Source organism: Anas platyrhynchos, chromosome 1 (genome assembly GCF_047663525.1).
Source record: "Anas platyrhynchos isolate ZD024472 breed Pekin duck chromosome 1, IASCAAS_PekinDuck_T2T, whole genome shotgun sequence".
In the NCBI taxonomy this organism is placed as follows: domain Eukaryota; kingdom Metazoa; phylum Chordata; class Aves; order Anseriformes; family Anatidae; genus Anas; species Anas platyrhynchos.
Genome location: NC_092587.1, coordinates 54135783 through 54143915, shown reverse-complemented (window position 1 = coordinate 54143915; position 8133 = coordinate 54135783). Strand labels below are relative to the sequence as shown.

The window sequence follows — 8133 nt, the reverse complement described above, 5'->3', positions numbered from 1 at the left end:
CCCTCCGGAAAAGCGCCGCTCGCGGCTTTGCCAGGAGCCACGCTCCCTGTGGCTCTGTACTGTAGGACCCGCCGGGGCTTGGTGTTGGCCTTTTCCTGCTTTCTTTGCTTGATCTCAGGTTCACCAAGGCTTCTGCTCCGCACAGCCCTTTTGGCACACAGGTGAGTGTGGCTTGGAGACAGCCCTGGCTCCTGGAGATGCTGCTGGAGCTGTGCTCTGCCCTCTGCCTGTCTTCACCCCCAGCCCTTCAACCCCGTCCCGTTCCCCATTTATCCCCCGGGGCAGTTTGAGGCCCTGAGGTGGGCGCCTGCCTCTGCTCCCTGCTGCTCGGGTAGCTGCAGGGAAGCACAACGAGCGCCCAGCTCAGCAATTCCTGCCCCAGCAGTGCTGGGCAGGCTCTGCCCTCGTGCCAAACTCACCTCAAATCAACCCCAGCTCAGCTCTGCTTCGTGGTACGGAGAGCCAAGGCAGGCACGGTGCCAGCTGTGGCACAGCCCGGGTCTGCGAAATAACCCAACAACTCCTGGTAGTTTTCATATAATTTATTTGTCTTGGTCTTTTTTTCTTCTTCTTTCTTTGCATAGGCATAAATTACAATCTTGGTTAAAAAAAGAACATGGACAAAAACAGTGCAGCATTTGCAACAGGCTACAGCATCAAGTACAGATTCATCAGCATCTGCCTGCACCCAGCTGGCTACGCAGGGCTGATTCGTAACACTGGTGGAGGGCAAACCCGGAACGAGGGAGGGGAAAGGAGGAAAACGGAGTGAAAAGGGAGTAAATTGGGCAAGTCTGCTCTGCCAGCTGCCTCTTCTTCCTCCTGCCTCACCTGCTGCAGCGGCAGGAGGGATAAATGGGCCCAGGTGCCCTCGTGTGCTGAGGGAAGAAGCTGCAGGCGAGGCAGCCAGAAGGGAGGTAAGAAAAGGCTTTCCAGCCCCGTGCCTCCTCCAATAGATGGATAACCATAAGCAAAGGGCCGAGCTTTCCCCTTCCCCTCTCTGTTTCTCAGCAGAATAAACACGGGAACCGCTCTGCCAGGCCTGGCTGCGTGTGCAGGGCGCTCACAGGAGCCGTGCCTCCGAGGCGAGCAGGCAGCTGCAGACGAGCTTAAAATAAACTCAGGCCACGGCTGCCAAAAGCTGAGGCTCCGTGCTCGATATAGGAGAGGATTTCTCCCCAGGGGATTTGGCAGTGGGGCCTCCCAGCTCGCCAGGGGGTGATTTTAACTGGTCGGAGACGGGGCCAGCATTGCCCTCGTCCCCTGGGGCCAGCAAAGCCCCCTGCCCTCCTCTACACCCTGTGCCCTGCAGCAGAAAAGACCAAAGCTGCCTCTCAGTGCCCCCCCCAGAGCCTGGGGGGACGATGCCAGCATCCGGCAGGGCTGAAACACTACACGAGCCCTTCAGCTTTTATTACATTTTTAAAAAAAAAAAAAAAACTAAACGCAAGACTAACACTGAGGTTAGAAACACTACCCAGGAACGTCAGCTGAGTTAGAAACCAGGCGTGCTGCGGGCTGGTGGGGTTGCCTTGCGGCCCTGGCTCCCAAAAAGCAGCCAGGGCCAGGGAAAATTGCGGGGCAGCAGGTCCCAGCAATAGCTGCCTGTACACACGTGCGCCGGAGGGCGTCCTCCGGAGCCAGGAGCGCTGCTGGCAGCCCGGGGAGGGCCCTGGCCCAGCGGTCCAGCCTTGCTCAGCTTCTTTTTAGCTTCTTCCCCCTTGCCCTGCTGCGAGGGGAAGCCGCTCGCCCGAGCGGTCCCGCAGAAATTGTGCGGAAAAAGTTTTCTTACAAAAAACAACAATCCCTGACACCCTAACCAGAAAATAGCCCCCCAACCCCTTAAAAAAAAAAAAACAACAAACCCATTGGGGAAGCAGTTTTCAAAGAGCATCCTCGAGGTTAACAAGCGGGAGCTTTGCAACCCACACCTGCTGCTTTCCTCCCCTCCCGCCTCTACTTTTATATTAATACTTCGTTAATACTGTTAATGACTCCCCTCCGCCAGCCCGCTATGGAAGGTTTGGAGGTCCTTCAGAGCCCGAGAAGCACAGAGGGGAGGTGCTGCATCCCTCCCCAGCCCACACGAAGCCCGCTGCAGAATTGCCCCCAGCCGCGGGAAGGGTGCGTGTGCCACCACGAAGTTGTGGGGTTGGGGGGGCCGCCCGGCCCCGGCAGAAAAACGAGCTTCAAAAAAACACCAAAGAAGTGTCCGAAATGCACCGAAAGCAACCCCGCGCGGGGGTGCTCTCGCCTCACCCCCTTTGCAGGCAGAAAGTCCTCTCCTCCGCAAGCAGCAGCGCAGGCAAAGGCGAAGTGGGGGGGAAAAAAAAGGAGGGGGTGACTCCTCCGGCACCCCGACACGTCTCCATCCGAGGGGGGGTCAGTGCGCCGGCTCCCCGTGCACGCGGAAGCGGTAGATGCAGGTGTACTCGGGGTGGCCCCAGTTGCTCAGCACCCGCAGCTCCACCAGCTGGAAGGTGCCCACGGCGTCACCCTTTGGGGACAGGGGAGAGGGGTCACAGCGGCGCCCTGGCGGAGGTGGGGGACACCGAGGCCACCCAGGGGGTGGTTTTGGAGGTCCCCCCAAGCAGGGAGAGGCCCCAGCGTCCCCCTGAGCCTCCTCTCCTCATGGCTCCCAGTGAAAGAAAGGCTCAGGGTGGCCACCCCAAAGTGCCCCACTCCGCAATCTGAGGGCTCTGAGGCCCACACACCCCACCCCAAATCCTCACCACCACCCCCCCGGTTCCCTCCTGCAGTTCGGTGCTCAGACAGCAGCGCCGCGCCTCACCTCCAGGAGGAAGGTTTGGATGGGGTTGCCGTCCTGGTCGTAGGTGAAGTGTCCCAGGAGGAGGCCCTCCTCATCGCGCTCCTCCTTCAAACCCTACAAAGAAAGGGAGAGCTGGGGGCGGGCAGCGTGGCCAGGGTGGGACAAGGAGACGGAGCCATGAGGCTCACCAGCATCCCCCACCGCGACACCCTCCCCAACCTCCCCCCCCGGGGCTCTACTCACGTAGACGTTGAAGTCCTTGGGGGCGCTGGGGATGATCCCCTGGGGCGAGAGGGCTCTGGGGATGTGCTCCAGGGTGACGGCCGTGGGGCGGATGGGGCTGGAGAGCCGGATGACGGCGAAGCCCTGGGAGCCGCGGAAGGCCCAGCAGTTCCCGGGGTTGACGTCTGGCTACGCGGGCGGGAAGGGGAACGGCAGCCCTTTAGGTATCAGCAGCCTTACCCCATAATCGCCGTGGGTTTTCTTCCCACCAACACCCCGCTAAAACCCCTCAGGGACACCCGGCTGCTCACCTGCAGGATGACCCGCGGGGACTGCGACTGGTACCACAGAGGGATCCCGAACAAGCTGAGCAGCGCCGTCTTCGTCTCGTAGGTTTCGGAGCAGCGGGTGTTGATCACGCTGGCCCCTAGCAGGGCGAGGGGAAGGCAGGGGTAAGCTGAGCACCAGCACCCCACAAAACAGCCCCCCCACAGCCCGTCCCCCGCCACCTACCCGCCGACTCCAGGGCGTAGTCGACCATCCCCACGCGGTCCTCGCTGTAGCGCTTCAGCGCCTGGTCCACGATGAGGTGCACTTGCTGCAGGGGGGGAAGGAGCAGAGGGGTGAAATCAGGGGGAGGGGGGGGGTCCTGCCCCCTCCACGGCGCCCAGAGCCCTTCCCACGGAGCGGGCGGGCGATGAATCAGCGCGGCAAAAACAGGAGGACACGCGCTTGGTTGCAAAGCCTCGGTAGAGGTTGCTAAAAATACCCCCTGCTGAAAAGCACGGGGTGAGGGAACAGGCAGCACCCGGGCTCGGCCTTCCTGATGCCCATGGAGGGGGACGGGGAGCAGGCCCAAGGGTGGCCCCACCAAATCCGAGGTCCCAGCAGGGCACCGGGCGTCCTTTGGGAGCCGAACCCGCTCGCTCCCACCCTCGGCAGGGAGCTGCCAACGAATCTTTCCAAAGCAAACAGCCTCATTTTTTCCCTCTGGTGTCATTCCGCCAAAATACTTTGCCCCAAGTGACTCAGCACCGCTGCGAGGCACGGGGGAAAAACGAGGCAGCCCTTTGTGAGCCCTTTGTGGGGTCCCCAACCTGTGACTGTCACCGTGTCCCGGGGCTCACCTCCTCCGTCACCCCCCCGGCACCCCCTGGCCTCAGGGCCACGCCGATGCCGGCCGAGGCCTCCCGCGCCGACAGCCTGCGCTCCTCCTGCATTTTGGCCAGGATCTTGTGCTCCAGGGCCTGCAGCTCCTCCTGCAAGTCCTCCCGCTGGAGGACGAGGGCGGCCGCGCCGTCCCGCCGGGGCTGCGACAGGACCCGGCCGATCCACGCCGGCATCTGCGCCTCCACCTGAAACAAGGGGGGCAGAGCTCAGAGCCCCTCGCAGGGGGCTGAAACAAAAAAAGTGCTCGGGGGGGAGTGGATTTTGGGACTCACGTCAGCCCGCAGCGCCTTGAGCTGCTCCAGCAGCCCCTCCACGTGCTTGCCCATCGCCTCCTGGTCCGCCTTGAGCCCCGCCAGCTCCCTGCGCAGCCCCGCCACCTCCTGCTCCAGCTCGCCCAGGGCCTGCTGGAAGCCTCCTCGCAGGTCCTCGCGCACCGAGCTGCGCCACGAGGAAGGGGAACACCACAAAATGGCTCCGTGAGGCGCCTCCCCCACCTTCACCCTCCTTTTTCCCCAACCCCGAGCGAAATGGGTCCGGATCCCTCTCCCGGAGCACCTCAGCAGGGGTTTTGTCCCTGCACTGTGCCATGCCATTACCTCTGCCAGCCCGAATTCAGCTCCAGCAAGCGGGCCTCCATCTCCTGCCAGCACAAGGAGGAACAAAAGGCCGGGTGAGATCCGCGGTGATGGCAGCGAGCTCACCGCAGGCAGCGCCGGGTGTCTGTCCCCTCACCTGCGAGGCGCGCGCCATCCTCTCCAGCCGCCCGTCCACGTCCCTCTGCACCTGGGCTCGCAGGGCGTCCAGCTCCCCCTGCGGGGCGAGGACAAGGAGGGGACATCAGAGCCCATCCCCGTGCACCCCCACACCCCCTTTATCCACCTCACACCCCACACCTGGAGCTGCCCGGCCACGTCCCCGCGGAGCTGCTCCTTCATCCCCGCCTCGCGGCGGCTCAGCAGCCCCTCCAGCAGCCCCAGGATGTCCCCCGGGGGCGGCTCGCTCCCCGCCGCCGCCGCTCCTCGTCGCAGCTCCCACCTCGACACCTCGGCCTCCAGCGCCTCGAAACGCTTCTCCAGGGCCTGGAAGCGGGCCAGGAGCCGCTGCTCCCCCCGCAGCCCCTGTGGTGGGGAAGGAAAGGTGCCGTGCAGCCCCCCCGTGCAGCGTCCCGGCCCCTTGCTGCTTGCCGGGACAGCAGGGAAGCTCCTTTGGGAAATTTTGGGGTTGTTCCCACCAACTGCCTCCTCCTTTGGGTGGTTTACCTGGTCCAGAGCGGTGACGTCCCGTTCCCCAAAGGAGGGGGAGGAGGAGGAGGAGAGCCGTCCAGCCCCCCACCAGGGGAAGGCGGGGAAGCTGTGCGTCGACAGGCCGTAGGGGTAGAAGTACCAAGCTCCTGGGGATGTGGGATTATGAAATATTTCAACAAAGGGATGGCAACGGGGACAGAGCGGGTGTGCCACACTGAGCCGGCTCCATCCCATCCCCGTCACCCCCAAACCAAGGTCCAGGAGGAGCACGATGTCTCTCCAGCCCCATATCTCCACCCCACACCACCACGGCACTGCCCCAGCCCTCGAGGCAGGGGATAAAGGGCCCCGTGGGGCCTCCTCACCGTAGGCGGCCGCCGCGAGGAGCAGGAGGAGCAGCAGCAGCAGCAGGGACTTCTTCAGCCGTGGGTAGCGCCTGAAGGAAAAGGACCGGGGATGCATCCCATAGTGCTGGGATGGGGCCCCGTGGGGCACCCGCTCGCAGGGGAATGGGGTCTCCCCATGTTTGCCCCATCCCTGGGGTCCTGCTCACCTCGATAAGGGGACACGTGCCAGCTGGGGAGCCCGGCCCGTCAGGCGGTGCCAGGCGGCACCCACGCAGGAGAAGAGCCACCCTACAAAGCGGACTGGGGAGGGAGGAACGGGGTTCAGAGAGGATCCTTCACCTCCACCACCACCCCTCCTGGGCCTCCCCAAACCCCACTGCTGACTTTGTCCCTTCTGCGACTTGGGTTTATTTTTACGAGCGGCACCTAAAGGGGAGAACAAGGCTCCACGTGGGGAGGGGAGATGCCAGCAGGGGAGAAAGCTGCCTCCTAAAACACCCCCCCTGCACCCAGACCCCACTCACCTGGCGAGGTCAGCACCTGCCAGAGGAAGGAGCCCACCCTGGAGGCTGCGGACCTCAGCCCCGAGCCGGAGCCGCTCTGACCGGAGTAAAAGTGACCTGGAGGGACAGGAGAGGCAGCGAGACATCAGGTGGCACCCACACACCCGCCCTGCACCACGGGTGAAGGCTCTGAGCGGGGGTCGGGGTGCAGGAGGGGGCTGGCCACATCCTGGGGACCCGCCACCGCATCCCTACCGGCGTAGTCGTCCTCCGAGGAGTACCCGGACGAGGAGGCGTAGGTGTCGTAGGTCTTGCTCTCCAGCAGCCCGTTGATCTTACTGGACTCCGTGTCCCCCGTGCCTCTTCTCCTCCTCGTGGAGAACTCCCCACCTGCGTCCCCCCACATCAAAATCAACCCCACGGAGCCCCCCAAAGAATCCAGCCACCCCAAAAACCAGCTTGGGGCACCCCATCACCCCAGTTGGTGACTGAGGACGGGCTCACCCCAATAAACGCTCCTGTCCAGGGGATCGTCCAGCCCGGAGGTGCCCAGGGCGGCCAGCCCCCGGCTGCCCCCCAGGTAGGACTCGCTCATCATGGACTCGCTGTAGTAGGACGTCTGGGTGCTCGGGGCCGGGGACAACCGCTTGGTGCTGCTCGATTTCCTCCGCACCGTCCTGCTGGGAGGGGGCGAGAACGGGCTCGTGGGCACCACACAGCAGCGGATACACGGCCGGGGGGGGGGGACAGCGCAACCTCTGCTTGCGAAACCCGCTGCCACCAGCCCCTAGGTGGGGAGCCCCCGGCCCCGTTTCCGCTCGCACCGCTGCGGTTTTCCGGCGCGGCGCGCTCGCAGCGCGCTTCCCCTCCCGCCAGCCAGCCCGAGGCTGCTGGGAGCGGGCATGCGGGGTGCAGGACAGCCCCAGCACCCCCCCTGTCCATCCGTCTGTCTGTCTGTCTGTCTGCCCCATACCTGCTGGTGGTCTCCTTGAAGGGCGTCTGGTGGCCCCCCAGCAGGGAGCTGCTGCTGGCGGCATCCTCGTCCCCCGGGTAGTAGCGCGAGGTGACGAGGCGCTGGCTGCGGCGCGACATGGCGTGGGGGGGACACGGCTCACCTGGGGGGACGGGGGCGCGCAGAGGGGTTAGGGTCAGCCTGGGCGTGCGGGGGGGACACCCACATTTAGGGGACGGACACATTTAGGGGACACAGACACATTTAGGGGACACCCCAGGTCGCGCGGTGCCCAAGGCGCAGCAGGGATGGGACCAACCCTTTATGGGGGGCCTCCTCGCCCCCTCCCCACCCACCTCCCCCCCCAAAATTGCACCTCCTCACGCCACCCCCATTGCCACAACACCCCCTAACCCCCCCCCCCATCCACCCAACCCCCCCTCTCCACCCCAACCCCACCCCACCGGGCACCCCCCCCCTCCCCAAAACGCCCCCCTCCCCGGCCCCAAACCCACCGGGTGCCAGGGGCTGAGCCCAGAAGCAGCAGCGCAGCGGCCCCCCCCGGCCCTGCCACCGCCTCCTCGCCGCTCCCTTTTGTTTTGCAGCCGCTCCCCCCCCCCTCCCGCCCCCCCCCAGCTCCTCCTCCCCCGCCCCGCCCCGTGCACGGCGCGCGCGCACCCGCGGCCCCCCCCAAAAAAAAAAAAAACAAGGAGGGGGGGGGCAAAAGTCCCACGGGCCCGTTGTGTAACGAGCACAGCAACCCTTTGTCCTTTTTTTAAAAAAAAAATATTTTTCCCCTTTTTTCCTTTATTTTTCCTTTTTTTTTTTTTTTTTTTCTTTTTCTTTTTTTTCTTTTTTTTTAAATTTTTTTTTTCTTTTCCTCTTTCCATCCCATTTCTCCCTCCATCCCTAATCCCACACCATT

At 63.9% G+C, this 8133-nt stretch overlaps 1 protein-coding gene across 2 annotated transcripts; it reads right to left on the bottom strand.

Moving 5' to 3' along the window:
• Positions 1–527: 527 nt before the first annotated feature.
• Positions 528–7877, bottom strand: SUN2 (Sad1 and UNC84 domain containing 2). 2 transcript variants are annotated; one of them, XM_072037501.1, is made up of 18 exons: positions 7724–7877; positions 7230–7371; positions 6761–6936; positions 6512–6646; positions 6278–6373; positions 5960–6053; positions 5772–5842; positions 5422–5552; positions 5056–5280; positions 4895–4972; positions 4759–4802; positions 4435–4600; positions 4120–4347; positions 3506–3590; positions 3304–3419; positions 3014–3181; positions 2792–2884; positions 528–2497 (listed from the first exon to the last, which is right to left on the bottom strand). In XM_072037501.1, exons 2-18 carry the CDS (start codon positions 7346–7348, stop codon positions 2384–2386), a joined length of 2139 nt encoding a protein of 712 aa, XP_071893602.1. In that variant the 5' UTR covers positions 7349–7371; positions 7724–7877; the 3' UTR covers positions 528–2383. The 2 variants fall into 2 exon arrangements, with proteins under 2 accessions (XP_071893602.1, XP_071893604.1); XM_072037503.1 differs by having other exon boundaries at positions 6761–6933.
• Between the last annotated feature and the right edge of the window lie 256 nt (positions 7878–8133).

Bases quoted from the DNA above. Each gene is read 5' to 3' on its own strand.
- SUN2 (XM_072037501.1), bottom strand. From the start codon at position 7,348: ATGTCGCGCCGCAGCCAGCGCCTCGTCACCTCGCGCTACTACCCGGGG. The intron at 6,647-6,760 runs GTGAGCCCGTCC...GGGGGGACGCAG, and splicing joins GGACAGGAGCGTTTATTGGG to GTGGGGAGTTCTCCACGAGG. The intron at 3,591-4,119 runs GTGAGCCCCGGG...CCCCCCCTGCAG, and splicing joins CCGGGGGGGTGACGGAGGAG to CAAGTGCACCTCATCGTGGA.